The sequence below is a fragment of the Apodemus sylvaticus genome, chromosome 4 (genome assembly GCF_947179515.1).
Source record: "Apodemus sylvaticus chromosome 4, mApoSyl1.1, whole genome shotgun sequence".
Taxonomy (NCBI): domain Eukaryota; kingdom Metazoa; phylum Chordata; class Mammalia; order Rodentia; family Muridae; genus Apodemus; species Apodemus sylvaticus.
The window spans coordinates 143,058,725-143,075,993 of NC_067475.1; the positions used below are offsets into that span (position 1 = coordinate 143,058,725).

The 17,269-nt window shown below is 42.0% G+C and overlaps 1 protein-coding gene across 1 annotated transcript in view; it reads right to left on the minus strand.

The window, feature by feature from the left end:
- Positions 1-9,931, minus strand: part of Spata16 (spermatogenesis associated 16) — a 273,026-nt gene extending 263,095 nt beyond the window's left edge. Inside the window, exon 1 of the mRNA XM_052178788.1 lies at positions 9,317-9,931. Coding sequence (XP_052034748.1) covers positions 9,317-9,931 — 615 coding nt within the window. The remainder of the gene's footprint in view (positions 1-9,316) is intronic.
- Positions 9,932-17,269: the final 7,338 nt, after the last annotated feature.

Below are 17,269 nucleotides of genomic sequence, written 5' to 3' on the forward strand. Positions count from 1 at the left end.
CTGTCTTCAAGCACAAGCTATACATACTTTGTATGCCACCATAACTGATGGTATCCTATTTACCCAGCAAGCCTGGTATATACCTTCTGATATGTTCCTAATAATAAAGACTCTCAGGAGGGAGATTCTTTATCTATCCTACTTCCTGTGTCCTAGAACCTTCCAGTGTGAGAAATGTCTAGAATACTGTTTTCCAGGCCCCCACTGGAGCTTTGTATGGTTACATGATGAAATTCTGGTCAGTTGGAAAGCATTGGGAGTGCCGGGTATAGCACTGTGGGCAGTGCTTGTTAATATACATATACATATACATACACATACACATACACATACACATACATATATATGTATACATATAACATTATATAGTATAAATATCTAATACATATGCAATATATAGTATATATAATGTATAAAATTTTTAAGAGCATACTGTGCTTATTTATTGGTTAGATGTACTTCTATGAAACAAATATATCTCTATCTTCTACCAGACGCTCATTTCTTTTTTTTTTTTTATTTTTCGATATAATTTATTTACATTTCAAATGATTTCCCCTTTTCTAGCCCCCCCACTCCCCGAAAGTCCCGCAAGCCCCCTTCTCTTCCCCTGTCCTCCCACCCACCCCTTCCCACTTCCCCGTTCTGGTTTTGCTGAATACTGTTTCACTGAGTCTTTCCAGAACCAGGGGCCACTCCTCCTTTCTTCTTGTACCTCATTTGATGTGTGGATTATGTTTTGGGTATTCCAGTTTTCTAGGTTAATATCCACTTATTAGTGAGTGCATACCATGATTCACCTTTTGAGTCTGGGTTACCTCACTTAGTATGATAGTCTCTAGCTCCATCCATTTGCCTAAGAATTTCATGAATTCATTGTTTCTAATGGCTGAATAGTACTCCATTGTGTAGATATACCACATTTTTTGCATCCACTCTTCGGTTGAGGGATACCTGGGTTCTTTCCAGCATCTGGCAATTACAAATAGGGCTGCTATGAACATAGTAGAACATGTATCCTTATTACATGGTGGGGAGTCTTCTGGGTATATGCCCAGGAGTGGTATAGCAGGATCTTCTGGAAGTAAGGTGCCCAGTTTTCGGAGGAACCGCCAGACTGATTTCCAGAGTGGTTGTACCAATTTGCAACCCCACCAGCAGTGGAGGAGTGTTCCTCTTTCTCCACACCCTCTCCAACACCTGCTGTCTCCTGAATTTTTAATCTTAGCCATTCTGACTGGTGTAAGATGAAATCTTAGGGTTGTTTTGATTTGCATTTCCCTAATGACTAATGAAGTTAAGCATTTTTAAAGATGCTTCTCCGCCATCCGAAGTTCTTCAGGTGAGAATTCTTTGTTTAACTCTGTACCCCATTTTTTAATAGGGTTATTTGGTTTTCTGGAGTCTAACTTCTTGAGTTCTTTATATATATTGGATATTAGCCCTCTATCTGATGTAGGATTGGTGAAGATCTTTTCCCAATTTGTTGGTTGCCGATTTGTCCTCTTGATGGTGTCCTTTGCCTTACAGAAACTTTGTAATTTTATGAGGTCCCATTTGTCAATTCTTGCTCTTAGAGCATACGCTATTGGTGTTCTGTTCAGAAACTTTCTCCCTGTACCGATGTCCTCAAGGGTCTTCCCCAGTTTTTTTTCTATTAGCTTCAGAGTGTCTGGCTTTATGTGGAGGTCCTTGATCCATTTGGATTTGAGCTTAGTACAAGGAGACAAGGATGGATCAATTCGCATTCTTCTGCATGCTGACCTCCAGTTGAACCAGCACCATTTGTTGAAAAGGCTATCTTTTTTCCATTGGATGTTTTCAGCCTCTTTGTCGAGGATCAAGTGGCCATAGGTGTGTGGGTTCATTTCTGGATCTTCAATCCTGTTCCATTGATCCTCCTGCCTGTCACTGTACCAATACCATGCAGTTTTTAACACTATTGCTCTGTAGTATTGCTTGAGGTCAGGGATACTGATTCCCCCAGATTTCCTTTTGTTGCTGAGAATAGTTTTAGCTATCCTGGGTTTTTTGTTGTTCCAGATGAATTTGATAATTGCTCTTTCTAACTCTGTGAAGAATTGAGTTGGGATTTTGATGGGTATTGCATTGAATCTGTATAGTGCTTTAGGCAAAATGGCCATTTTAACTATATTGATTCTACCGATCCATGAGCATGGGAGGTTTTCCCATTTTTTGAGGTCTTCTTCCATTTCCTTCTTCAGAGTCTTGAAGTTCTTGTCATACAGATCTTTCACATGTTTGGTAAGAGTCACCCCAAGATACTTTATACTGTTTGTGGCTATTGTGAAGGGGGTCATTTCCCTAATTTCTTTCTCAGCCTGCTTATCCTTTGAGTATAGGAAGGCCACTGATTTGCTTGAGTTGACTTTATAACCTGCCACTTTGCTGAAGTTGTTTATCAGCTGTAGGAGCTCTCTAGTGGAGTTCTTTGGGTCACTTAGGTAGACGATCATGTCGTCTGCAAATAATGATAGTTTGACTTCTTCCTTTCCAATTTGTATCCCTTTGACCTCCTTATGTTGTCGAATTGCCCAAGCTAGTACCTCAAGTACAATATTGAAAAGATAAGGAGAAAGGGGGCAGCCTTGTCTGGTCCCTGATTTCAGTGGGATTGCTTCAAGTTTCTCTCCATTTAGTTTGATGATGGCTACCGGTTTGCTGTATATTGCTTTTACTATGGTTAGGTATGGGCCTTGAATTCCTGTTCTCTCCAAGACTTTAAGCATGAAGGGATGCTGAATTTTGTCAAATGCTTTTTCAGCATCCAATGAAATGACCATGTGGTTTTGTTCTTTGAGTTTGTTTATGTAGTGGATTGTATTGATGGATTTCCGTATATTGAAACAACCCTGCATTCCCGGGATAAAGCCTACTTGATCATGGTGGATGATCGTTTTGATGTGTTCTTGGATTCGGTTGGCAAGAATTTTATTGAGTATTTTTGCATCGATGTTCATAAGGGAAATTGGTCTGAAGTTCTCTTTCTTTGTTGGATCTTTGTGTGGCTTTGGTATCAGCGTAATTGTGGCTTCGTAGAAGGAATTGGGTAGTGTTCCTTCTGTTTCTATTTTGTGGAATAGTTTGAAGAGTATTGGTGTTAACTCTTCTTTGAAGGTCTGGTAGAATTCTGCACTGAAGCCATCTGGTCCTGTGCTTTTTTTGGTTGGAAGACTTTCTATGACTCCTTCTATTTCTTTAGGCATTATGGGACTGTTTAGATGGTCTAGTTGGTCCTGATTTAATTTTGGTATTTGGTATCTGTCAAGGAAATTGTCCATTTCCTCCAGATTCTCCAGTTGTGTTGAGTATAGGCTCTTGTAGTAGGATCTGATGATTTTTTGGATTTCCTCAGTTTCCGTTGTTATATCTCCCTTTTCATTTCTAAGTTTGTTAATTTGGATACTTTCTCTGTGCCCTTTGGTCATTCTGGCTAAGGGTTTATCTATCTTGTTGATTTTCTCAAAGAACCAGCTCCTGGTATTGTTGATTTTTTGTATGGTTCTCTTTGTTTCTACTTGATTGATTTCGGCCCTGAGTTTGATGATTTCCTGCCTTCTACTCCTCCTGGGCGAAATAGCTTCTTTTTGTTCCAGGGCTTTCAGGTGTGTCATTAAGCTGGTAATGTATGCTCTCTCCATTTTCTTTTTGGAGGCACTCAGGGCTATGAGTTTTCCTCTTAGCACTGCTTTCATTGTGTCCCATAGATTTGGGTATGTTGTGTTTTCATTTTCATTGTGTTCTAAAAAGTCTTTAATTTCTTTCTTTATTTCTTCCTTGACCAAGGTATCATTGAGTAGAGTATTGTTCAGTTTCCACGTGTATGTGGGCTTTCTGTTGTTTCTGTTGCTATTGAAGACCACTTTTACTCCATAGTGATCAGATAGGAGGCATGGGATTAGTTCGATCTTCTTATATTTGTTGAGGTCTGTCTTGTGACCAATTATATGGTCGATTTTGGAGAAGGTACCATGAGGTGCTGAGAAAAAGGTATATTCTTTTGTTTTAGGATAGAATGTTCTATATATATCTGTTAAATCTAATTGGTCCAAAGCTTCAATTAGTTTCATTGTGTCCCTGTTTAGTTTCTGTTTTCCTGATCGGTCCATTGAGGAAAGTGCAGTGTTGAAGTCACCCACAATTATTGTGTTAGGTGCAATGTGTGCTTTTAGTTTTAATAAAGTTTCTTTTACGAAAGAGGGTGCCCTTGCATTTGGGGCATAGATGTTCAGGATTGACAGTTCTTCTTTTTGTATTTTTCCTTTGACCAGCAAGAAGTGTCCCTCAGGGTCTCTTTTGATAACTTTGGGTTGAAAGTCAATTTTATCTGATATTAAAATGGCTACTCCAGCTTGTTTCCTGAGACCATTTGCTTGTAAAATTGTCTTCCAGCCTTTTACTCTAAGGTAGTGTTTGTCTTTGACCCTGAGGTGTGTTTCCTGTAAGCAGCAAAATGTAGGGTCCTGTTTACGTATCCATTCAGTTAGTCTGTGTCTTTTTATTGGGGCATTAAGTCCATTGATGTTAAGAGATATTAAGGAATAGTGATTGTTACTTCCTATCATTTTTGACGTTATTTTTTAAATTTGAATGCTTAACTTCTTTTGGGTTTGATGAAAGGTTACTATCTTGCTTTTTCCAGGGTGAAGTTTCCCTCCTTGTATTGTTGTTGTCCTCCTATTATCCTTTTTAGGGCCGGGTTTGTGGATAGATATTGGGTAAACTTGGTTTTGTCATGAAATATCTTAGTTTCTCCATCTATGGTGATTGAGAGTTTTGCTGGATATAGTAGTTTTGGTTGGCATTTGTGTTCTCTTAGAGTCTGCATGAGATCTGCCCAGGACCTTCTAGCCTTCATAGTCTCAGGTGAAAAGTCTGCTGTGATTCTGATAGGTCTTCCTTTATATGTTACTTGGCCTTTTTCTCTTACTGCCTTTAGTATTCTTTCTTTGTTTAGAACATTTGGTGTTTTGATTATTATGTGACGGGAAGTATTTCTGTTCTGGTCCAGTCTGTTTGGAGTTCTGTAGGCTTCTTGTATATTCATGGGCATCTCTCTCTTTAGGTTAGGGAAGTTTTCTTCCATAATTTTATTGAAGATGCTTGCTGGCCCTTTAAGTTGTAAATCTTCACTCTCATCTATGCCTATAATCCTTAGGTTTGGTCTTCTCATTGTGTCCTGGATTTCCTGGATATTTTGGGTTACAAGCTTTTTGCATTTTGCATTTTCTTTAACTGTTGAGTCCATGGTTTCTATGGAATCTTCAGCATCTGAGATTCTTTCTTCTATCTCTTGTATTCTGTTGTTGATATTTGTATCTCTGTCCCCTGATTTCTTCCCAAGGCTTTCTATCTCCAAAGTTGTCTCCCTTTGAGTTTTCTTAGTTGTTTCTACTTCTGATTTTAGATCCTGGATGGTTTTGCTTAGCTCCTTCACTTGCATGTTTGTGTTTTCCTGTAATTCTTTAAGAGATTTTTGTGTTTCCTCTTTCATGAGCTCAGTCTGTTGACCAAAGTTCTCCTGTATTTCTTTAAGAGATTTTTGTGTTTCGTCTTTCATGACCTCAGCCTGTTGATCAAAGTTCTCCTGTATTTCTTTAAGTGTTTTTTGCATTTCCTCCTTGTTGGCTTTTGTATTCTCCTGGATTTCTTTCAATGATTTTTGTGTTTCCCTTGCAAGGGCTTCTAACTTTTGATCCATTTTCTCCTGAATTTCTTTATGTATGACCTTCGTGTGTTCCTGTACCAGCATCATGACCAGTGATTTTAAATCCAAATCTTGTTTTACTGGTGTGATGGGGTATCCAGGACATGTTGGTAGAGGAGAATTGGGTTCAGATGTTGCCATATTGCCTTGATTTCTGTTAGTGACGTTCCTGCGTTTGCCTTTTGCCATCTAGATCTCACTGGTGTTAGTTTATCTTGTCAGTGCTGGACTCACCAGTGCAAGCTGCCCCTTCCCAGTTGGCCTCTGGTGCACAGCTTACCTCCTGCACTGCTTGTAGACAGTGTGCTGCTGCCCAGGCTGTTCTGATCCCAAAGCAGGCACCCGAAGGCTCCCGCTGGGGCCCGCTGGATTCACTGGAGCACACTGACTTCTCCCAGCTGGCCGCCCGGAAGCCCAGCTAGCCTCTTGCAGGACTTGGAGATGTAATGCTGCCGCCCAGACTGATCTGGATCCGGAAGCGGAGAGAGTAGAGCTAAGGGCTTCTGCCTGAGGCCTTGCCCCAGATTGTGTCTGTGGAGCAGATGGAGCCCGTGTGCACTCCCAGGGAGTGCCGACGGTGTATGCTACTGTGATCTCCCCTGTGTTCCGCTCACTCCGCTGGGCAGCCGATCTGCCAACCGGGCTGTCGCACACAAGGTTAGCCTGGCCGCCCAGTCCCTGATTCCAGGCAAAAGCCTGGGAGGCCAAGGTCCGAGCAAAGTTCCCCTAGGGCTATGACTGTTAATTGGGTTTGCCAGGTGACTAGGATGGCGGGCGTGCGCGCCCGCGCTCCCTGAAAGCGCCGGGAGAGTCTGCTTTGCTAACAATCACCTGGGCGGGTTGACTCACAGATGGCCCACCAAGCCGCCCAGTTCTTGGGGTCAGTCCTGTGCCTTTTGGGGCCTGGACCCCCGCTTTGTTAGCCTTAGGCTATGCCTGTTACAGGTCTGCCCGCCTGAGCTCTCTGTCGTCCTGCAGGCAAAATGGCGGCGGCGCGCTCGCAGGCCTGGGCAAAAAACCTCCTGGTTGGGTTGGCACCCCCGATGGCCCCCCGACCCGCCTAGGGCCTGGGTGCAGGCCAACGCCCGTCGGGCTCAAACCACCGCGGTGTTGGCCTCGGATTATGTTTGTGTACCTCAGTCTGTCCGATTCCTGGAGTACGGAACCAAGATGGATGCTCCTCTCCTGACTGGTGGGAGGCCGAGTTCTGAAGTGGCCTCCGTGCAGGAAAGGCGCCGCACAACTGCAGCTGCTTGCTGCCCGGCTGGTCAGCGAAGGTCAGTGGTCGTGGGCGCAGGGCCTAACTGGTCCCTGTGACGCCTTGGTTCCACTGCTGATGGCCCTTCAGCTGGAGCAGCCACTGCTGCTGCTGCCGCCGCCGCCGCCGCCGCCGATCTCCAGACGCTCATTTCTATCATTTACAGTTAAATATTACTAAGTTCTACACACACAAATATTTGTGATGCATCCCTCCCTGTAGTGTCATGGCTGTCATCTCAGCTTGTCTCCATCCTGCCTCACTTAAAAGCCACATCAAGGAACTAGAAAAGGGCTGTGCTACATGTTAGCATCTGAGAACCCCAAGGAAGAATTCCATTGTCAAGTTTAAGTCACCAAAAGAAGAGTTAAGGAAGTGAAGAAACCTTTCTATTCCCAGCAGCTTTTGTTTATTAAGAGACATCCAAGAGAAGATTTCAAAGTTAACTCCCAAGGTAATTAAACAAAAGCTAGGCCAGATGTCTAAGCTAAAGTTTTGGTCTCAAAATAATTACCTTTGTTAATTACCAGTAATTAGTGTCAGCATCCTAAGCTTTCCTAAAATCCAGGGGAGAGAGAAGGGAGGAAGTAGAGAAAGAAGAGTCCAAAGAGGGAGCGAGGGAGAGCGAGGAGGGGAGTGGGAGGGAAGGGGTGAGGGAGAGGGGAGGGGAGAGAGAGGGGAGGGGAGAGGGAGGTACAGTTTTTGAGCACAAACACACCTTTAAGTCATTAAATCTTGGTGCTGATTTTTAGAATTATGAATGCAGAGTTTTATGGAAAACTGGGCACTTCCTTCCAGTTAATACTGGTATCTGTACTCTCTTACGTAGTCCTAACTTGAAGTTTTACAGCATAATTTCTTAATTTTTATAACATTTTTCATTGTTATAAAGACAACCCTTTCTTGTACCCTGCTTCATGAAGAATATACCTATTGGAGAAACACCGGCAGGCAATGGGATGACCCTTGAAGAAATGTACAGGGCTCTAGATGCAGTCTTCCTTGGGCATTCTGTCCTGAGTCAGAGGACTCGGGGCTGAAACAGCTCAAAGTAGAAGTGAGTGTCCTCTCAGAGGCTGGTGGATAGCCCAGGTTTTCAGCACTTATAAATGACAATATTATGTAGAAATAGCATCCTCAACTCTATATGCTTCCAGTTGGGGTGTGGATGACCCTTTATGAAAATAGATGAAATCTCTGTGTGTCACTGAATCCCTTTGTATCTATTTGGGACTCAAGTGTGTGTGTGTGTGTGTGTACTCAGTTCCTTTTTAAACGTTTAGGGATAACATTGTCGATTATGTCCTATTAGTAATTCATTATGGATTTTGACATTTTAACAAGCAGGCAATGGTGTAAATATTTTACTCTATATATCTATACCACAACACCTTATATTATCTCTAGACCTCCCTCTGGCCCCCATCAAGATGCTCCTTAATGCACATTTACATCATATTATGATACTGGACCTCTCTGGGTGAAAGACAAAAGGAACACACTTTTCTTTCACTCATCTTTTGAAGTGTCCATGCTCAGAAGACATGTCTAGAAATCACTGAGATGGCTTTATTTTTTGCAATTAATGAAATATATGGGTCCCCAACTGTGTGAGGCCATTGGGACCTTTAGATATGCATTTCCTTATTCCACAAGCTTAGTGAGTCATCAGACCACGTACTTTTTTGCACGACTTATTCTGTGTTTAACAGTGATTTCTGGGTTCATTTCAGTCCACTAGCACCGTGTAGAAGACAAGCTTAACCTGCTGGCAGACAGCATAATAGCCGTAAAGTTGACTGGAATGGGAAGGATAGTTGAAGTGATTCTCGTGTCAAGGAAAATGATGTCATTTGTACCAAGCATTGTAACAAGTAGAACATGTATAACATTGTCTACCAAGTATAACATGTAAAGTATCAGCCTGCACTGAAAACAGGGTTTGCTTGCAAAGACTGCATAAAAGGGACAATTTATGGACTCATGGAATGCTTGCATTTAGAAAGGATATATTTAACACACCACCACTGTATTGATGTGCCATAGCTTTCAGAGGTATATACCTAAATTATAAAACTAACCACATTTGTACATACATTGCCATTTCTTTCTGGGTTTGTAAGCAGAAATAGCATGTTTAACAGGAATAGGCATGGTAGTCTACTGGCCCATCTTCCTTGTTTTATGTAACTTTGCAACTCTTAATTATGACATTAAATAATTTTACCCCATGACCACTGTTCATTACGTTGTGGTCAGAACCACTCAGTGTAATTGCAGCTTTTAATTTCCTGGCTCCCTGGTCATCTATACTGTCTTTAATCCCATACCTCAAGTGCCGTCCTGAACTGTCCTGCTGCCACGGCGTATTTCTTCTGTCTATAGCAAGAGCTGGCATCCTTTAAGGCTACCTGAAGCCATTTGTCCATCTGTGGCAGGGCGGTGAAATCCCGGCTACTTGCAGGTGGCATCATGGTGGCAGCTTGGCCTGCTGCCTGAAGCCCAGGGCACACATAGGGCTGGGCAAACTCATAGCTCACATCCTCTTCATCAATGTAGACCAGTTTCATTTCCACATCCAAGATGTTCTTTAAGGGGATGTGAGGCAGAGGTATGGCCGTGACGAGCTGATTGTCTAGTTCCGTGACCTTGGCCTCTTTCTTTCCCACCAGCTTCTCTTCGCTGTCAGCCTTCCGTTTAAGGGCCACCTTCTCTAATTCGTTACTTTGTTTCTCTTTGATGCTCTTTGTGAGTTTTACTCTCTCTGTGGAGGCCTCAGCTTGTTTTTCTCCACAGGTCTTCTTAATTTCCGGTGGCCCTTCCAGGCTGTTGGGGGAATGTGTTAGGGTGGACATTTTCTTGCTTGTATTTATCTTTGGAAGAAGCAGATCGCGATAGACTCTCTTCACGGTAGTCTCCAAACTCCTACTCTTGCCAGAATTCATTGGTCTACCCCTAGACTCCTGCAGGTATGACAAAGAAGAAAGCCATTAAAACAATGACTTTGAAACACAGCTGCACTCACACTAGCCACTGACTGGTCACACTGACCAACGGATGCTTCTGTTCCAAAACTCACTAAGGTGAGAACTCACCCCGAGCTCATCTGGATGGTACCTGAAAAACAATTTACAGCTGAACAGCATTGAATGAACCTTTTTATGAGAAGTCAAAGTCCATTGAATAGGAAAATCTTATGCATAGCCCTAGAAGACAAAAAATAAAAAAATAAAAAAGAAAATCCACTGTCTATTCATTTCCTCAGAAAGGCAGGCGGTCTATAACTCATTGTGAAGTCCATTGCTATTCTGCATGGTGGACTTGGGAGCAGAAACCACAGCCACTTCTTTGGAAAAACTTCCAGAAATATGAACATGGCGTTTTCTTCAAATGTTTGCTCTATTAATATGGAAAGTCTCATGTTTGAGTGTCTTTAAAGACAGCTCTTTGTTAAACAGGCTTTCAGACTAGAAGCAAGGGAGTTTGAGCTCCCAGTGACTCAAGCCATCTTGAGCCTGTTGTTTCTGTAGGAATGACATGAATATGGTTTCTGGTTTGAAACCTGTTCCCAATACACTGATGCTAACATACTTACAGTCTGATGAGGAGGCCTCTTCATAGAAACTCTGCTCCTAGATTTGTTGCAAAATAGAGAATGCTCTAAAATCTAATAATTGCTGAATATAATTGGTTCTTATCTCATATGATTCTCTGACTTAATCATAGTCTGTACTGGGTACAACTTGTTTCCTTACTTTGCAAAGACTCTAAAGGATAGGAAGCTGATGCTTCTCCATGGACACAGAACTGCTTTCAGCAGAACCTGCCCCTGGGCACTCACCAGCTCCATGCTTAGCCTTTCCTCTGTGTCATGTGGCTTTTAGTGTAGCTCTGATTATACTTACATAAGATACAAAGAGACAAGAAAATAGTCTGGCTATGGCTGAATATGATCACAGGATACAAAGAGATAAAATTTAACATTTGTGCTTCTATCAACCTCTGTGATGACTCCTGACTAAGGAAGACACTTGGGAAGCTTCAAGCTTGTTGTTTTGCTAATATCAATTGCTTTGCTTTGACTATTTGAGAGACAGCACTTTGGCTCCAGCGGACCTTTGAAACACTGTGAACCAAGACCCAGTTGATTCTTAAGGGAAAAAAAAGGAAGATGTAAAACTGTGCTTTAACCTTTGAGGTTAAAACTTTTTCTTTTTCCTACCCTTATATGTAGATGTTATAGGAAAGGGTTAGCCTACACGTGAACATAAAAGAAGCTACCATGACAGTTTTATGACCTCATAATAAATATCAAATTGGAAAGAGAGATTGCTGTGAAAGCAAGAGGATCTGAGTTCAAATCCCCCACCCACATTAAAGCCATGCATGGCTGTAAGCCCGCTGCTTGGGCGCAGAGACTGGGGGATTCAAGGAGTGTGCTGGACAGTTGTTTTAGCCACAACATTGAGCTTCAGGTACAATGAGAGATGGACTACAAAGAAAATAAGGAGGAGAGTAACAAAGGAAGACTCCCAGTGTCTGCCTCTGGACTCTATGTTCACTTTCACATACATGTACACATGTAGTATAGCTGCACACAAACATAGAAAGAAATATCAGATGCTAATAAGACTCATTATTATTATCAAAAGCTAAATGCTAGAGTTGTGATTCCCTGACAGGATTTTATTGACAGACGTGATTTGTGGAACATTGCAATCTTGGCCAATGTGTGCCCTGCTCCTTGCTAAGGAGATGTGCACAACAGTGACTCCCAGGACTGGTGTCACCACTGTGCCTTGATCAAGGCACTGTCCTAGAGTATTCTACCTAAGGCCGGGAGAAGATGACAGTGTTAGCTATCACTGTGTTCTCCTTTGTTCTTGTACCATGAAGGACCTGAGCTTCAGCTGGGGTCTCTGGTAGGAGGATACCCAGACAAGCATCTATCCCAGGAAAGTTCTTTCGGTAGCACAGAAACAGCTTTCAAAATTTTCCTGATGCTCAGAATAGCTGCTGGTAAGATTCATCCTCACAATAGACTATATATAAATATGAATAATAAATGTTGGTAGGTGAGCGGTTCCAAGAGTTTCCCCTGGTATCTTATCTCAGCTATTTACATCATGCACCAGAGGCTACAGCAACTCAGCTTCTCTGGAGTGAGTTGATGTAACACTTCAGGATCTATAGCAACACTACCATCTTATCAGGGTTGACTTCTCATCTTCAGCGTGTAAATTCGTATCCATCTCTGTAACTGTTTCTCCTGGAGGGCGGTTGTTTTTCGTTTCTTTACTGCCTTCTCATCTTTCCTCCTTGCTCTAGCCTCTTCCAACCTATCCCTGAAGATGTGCCTTTCCCTCAGTGCAAGAAGAAAGGTTGTGTGTGTGTGTGTGTGTGTGTTTGTGTGTTTGTGTGTGTGTGTGTGTGTGTGTGTGTGTGTGTGAGAGAGAGAGAGAGAGAGAGAGAGAGAGAGAGAGAGAGAGAGAAACTCTACAGTGACTCTTAAGCCTTTCTAGAGAGAGCACCATTTTCTGAATGCCCTGACATTTGTATAAACAGCAGTAAGGATGTGGGAGAGCAGACAGGATGCTCATAGGATGTTCAGGGATACCGAGCAGATGAACAAACCTTTAATGTCCAGGCATCTGAAACATCAGCTATCCCAAACTTGTCCAAGAAACAACAGACTTAATTCCCTCTGCCTCAACACAGAAGACTGCCCTGAATATCAATAGGTGCCCTTAAATCGACAGTCTGAAAGAGCAGGCGTTAACCGCTCCACAGTGGTGGCAGCTGGTCATGTGACTTTAATTTCAGCGGTAGAAAGTGGTCCTTATGGAAGCTGTGCAGTGGAGGAGCTCTGGGGCATTACAACCCTGCAGTGGAAGGTTGTGCATCATCGAGAGGCTGTCCCCGTCTGCCCTTGCTCTCTGCCCTTACTTCCCACCCCATGAACTCAAGATAAGCAGCTTGGTTAAGTCCAAACGATGCTCATTCTCAGTCCATCTGCTGAAATTTTCCCATCTTGTTCCCACCTCATTTACCTGTCCAAAATGCACTTCCTAGACCAAACCAAACTGCAGTTCCTGGACAGGACCTGCCCATCTCTATCTTCTCCAAACAGACCAGTTCCATGTGCATGACTGACTTCTTCCAATCAGCTGTCTAAAAGCAGACTCCGTCCCTACTTATCCAGACATGAGCTCAGGGTTCTGCATAAAGCTGTCCAACAAATGTAGGTCAAAACATATGCTGCAAGACAAAGACTAAGCTATATGCAGTTAGAGAAAATAAAACTGGAATCTAAAACCAGATTCTTTTATATTTTGAGATTATAATATAATTGCTTCATCTCCCCTGGCTTCTCCTTCCTCCCAATCTTTTTATACATCCTTGCTCTCTTCCAAACTCCCAGTCACTTTGAACACTGCAAAAGAGGAGGTGGAAAGACTGTGAGAGCTGGAGGACTGGAGGGTCACTGTAGGGCTGTGTCTCCCAGCAGTGCCAGAAGCTACACCCATGGTGTCCCGCCAACAGACTGGCCACTCATGAGCAGGGCTAGGACGACAGTAGACATCCTGATATGGACGAGGGGTTGTGCAAGCCCAGGAAGTCTCAACCTAGACAAGAACTACTGCAACTATGGAAAACTGAGCATGGGAGAAATCGTTCCCAAGGATTTGTTTTTTAAGACCTGAGGAATCAATCAGGACTCAAGTCAGTCTATTCTACCAGAGAGTGGCACTATCAAACTATCTTGCACTTGGTTTTTTAGTTCATTCTTATTTTTTGAAAATATATGGTTTCCTCCTTCTTGTTCCTTCCTCCAAAGCCTTCCACATAGCCCTTGTTCCCTTTCAAATTCATGGTCTCTTCCATCATTACTTGTTGTTATATACATATATGTATGTACATATCTATATTCCTAAATACATAAATACAATCTGTGCAGTTTGAAGTCTTGTGTGTATATTTCCAGGGCTGATCATTTGGTAGCGGATAACCAACTGGTGTGCTCGTCGCTGGGGAAGACTCTTGCTTGACCTTCAGCATTCCCTAGTTGCCTGTAGCTCTCTGGGTGGAGGTGGAGACTCGTGGTCTTCCCTTTGCTCATTCTGGCATCTCGATTGTTGTGCTTGTTCAGTGCATGCATACGCAGTCATGTTGGTGAGACTTTATAGGTGTGGCTTTTGACATCATTAGGAGACACAATCTCACAGCAAACTCCCCGAATTACAGCTGATCAGATCACCTGTACCCTTCTATTCTACTCACCACTGCTCTTCAAGGTCCCTGTCTTAGCATTGGTCCCATTCCTCCTTCCTGGGTCCTGCAGGTCATTCAGGGCATGTGCTCACATCTGAGGATTTAGAGCTACGAGCCTCAGATGACACGTAACATTTCTCTTCTGGGGCTACATTACCTTGTTCCATCTATTTACCTACCAATTTTGATTTTCCCTCCCACCCTCCCTCCCTCCCTCCCATTCTCCCTTTTTCTTCCTTGTGAAGACAGATTTACTAAGTTCCCAAGGCTCTTCTTGAACTCACTCTGTAGGTCAAATGGGGCTTGAATGTGCCGCACTCCTGCCTCAGCCTCCTGCGCGTTTGGCATCAGGATGAGCTAGATGTGGAATTTTTTTCTTTTCTGACAGTAAAGCAAAAACACTTCAGAAAATGTTTCTGTGAAGTTCTGATGGATTTTTGTTTTGCTTTGTTTTAATCTTATCCCTGGTGAAGTACATTTTCTTCTCAGTTGTTCAAATGAGTCATTTAAGAACTAGATTTAAACTATCAACCTCTTCAACTTTTTTTTTTTTTAGTAGTCAGGTTGATTAACATGGAGTTAGTCAGTGTTCCCAAGGCTACAATTTAATCTTTACTTCAATACAAAATACTTTAAGAGAAAACTCTTTGTCGACCATCATGTCAAATGGATCTGTAGGTGGCATTCTGTAAAATGCTTCTTCTTTAATTTAGAAATCAGCACAGTAGTAGAACTGATTTTCTCATACCCACACGGTGGCACAGATAAAGAAGATCTCTAGCAAATGATGAGAAGAAGCCTTTGAATGGTCTCTGGGGGCTTATAATAAACACAGGTGCGGGAAATGAAGAAGGACCAATACTCAATCATTTCTATCAGCTAACCGTTTTACATTTTCAACAGTTTTTTTTTTTTTTTACTTGAAGCAAATTATCAAGTTTTCTCTTCTACATCTGGGTTTCTATTACCACTTAGATGCAACTGGTAGTTTACATGGTTATTAGTAAAACAAACTATTAGATTTTTTGTTTTCTGAAATAGGCAGCTCAAACCTGGGCAAGTCAGAAGAGAATCCTTAAAATTGTGCTCTCTGAAACACTCGACATCACAGTTGCTATGGTTTTCTTTCTTTTTTAAAAAAAGATCTAATTTTAACTTGCTGTTAAATGTAACCAGAGAGACATTATGAGGAAAAACACCTTGCTTGTTAGTCTATCAGTACACGTCCTTATTTTTAAAAACATTCTACAAAATATCCCTTCTGATTAATAGTTAGGTACTGCAACCCTTAAAGCATGACCAGGACACTGGACTAGGTGGAACAGGAGAGACTAAAGTTGACCACATCTCAGCACGCCAGTCTTCACAGCTAGTAGAAAGCAGCGGTGGAGGATGGGCAGTGGTGATGTAAAGATAAACAACTCCTTTGAGAGGAGACACCCTCTTACTTGACTGAACTGCAAGGGATGGAAATGAATCCAAATCTATTTCCTATGTGGATGCCCAGTTCCTGCGGAGCCTAGAACACAGCAGGCCCTTGGTGCACACATGTTTTCAGAGAGAGGGTGTGGCTGATGTGCTGAGGCTCCAATACCATGTTTGCTTCTCTAAGAACACAGGTGTTTAGAAATGAGTTCTGGAGAAGAGAGAGGCAATGTCCCCATTCCAGAAATTATTCTTTTTTATCCAAGTAATGTTGTAAGGCATGGTGGACTATTACTGGAGGGCAGTAGTGGATTAGCTTCATAGAATGTATTTAATACATATGTAAAGCACTCCACAGATGAAGATATGTAAACTACTAATAGCAGGGCTGCTCTCAGGTACTAAGATTATATATATTATTACATAAATTATATATGCAATTACATATATTATATGCAATTATATTTGTAATTACATATATTATATATTATTACATATATGCATACACATATACATTAAACCTTTCTGCCTGACTACTTCTTTGTATAGATGTTATTAGCTCAACTGTACTAAAAGAGAAACCATGATGTTGAAGAACTATGAGGTAATCAAAGGAACTGGCCATATCTGAGACCTGAGCTTCGGGCTGTAGATCCCAGATTCCACAACGTTAGGATCATATGAAAACACTTTTCTCTGCACTGGACCCTAGGTGCTCAGATATTTACTTTCCTCACATTAAAAATGTTTTCTTTTATAAATTTTACAACAAGGCACTTAACATCATTGCTGTCTTATTGGGTGAGACTCCCTTTACAGTGGTAAGATAAGCACAATTTTATGGTTAATTCAAGTGTAGGAAGCAAATTTGTTAAGAAAGAAATAGGTTCTTAAGGGTTTCAAAAGATCTTTATTTGTAAATATTATGGACCCGTTGTATTGCAGAAGTCATTAAATAAAGAAAAAATAATGTGGACATAAAAATTCCACATGAATAGATTGCAGAGACTTTGGGAATAATTCATCAAAGCAACTGTGCTTCTCTAGACCAGTACATTGTGCACCTTTATCTGAGAGGGCTACTACAGTGGCATTGTGTAATGGAGAGATTGTTCAGATTGGAGTAGCAAGAACAGTTTGAACTCTAGGTTTATTATTCATTAATGGCATATCCTAAGAGGAACTATTCAACTTGTTTCAACATTACTTTTAGAACTATGAGTGTCCTGGAAGCATCCGATGGGGATGTTTTACAGAAGACACTTATGACAGAAGAGGCTCAGTAATTTCACAAACAGCTCCGTGCAGGGGCCTGTGACTCCCTCAGAGGATTCTGTGTCTTCCTCCTGTCAAGGACTATGTTCTTGCCATCAATATGGTGCTGGCTAGTTTCGTGTCAACTTGACACAAGCTAAAGTCATCTGAGATCAGGAACTCTCCATAGAGAAGATGCCTCCATAAGTTCAGACTGCAGGCCCAGAGGGCAGTTTCTTAATTGGTGGTTTGATGTGGGAGGGCCCTGCTCATTGCAAGTGATGCCACCCACCCCTGAGCTAGTGGCCTGGGGTTCTATTAAGAAAGCAGTC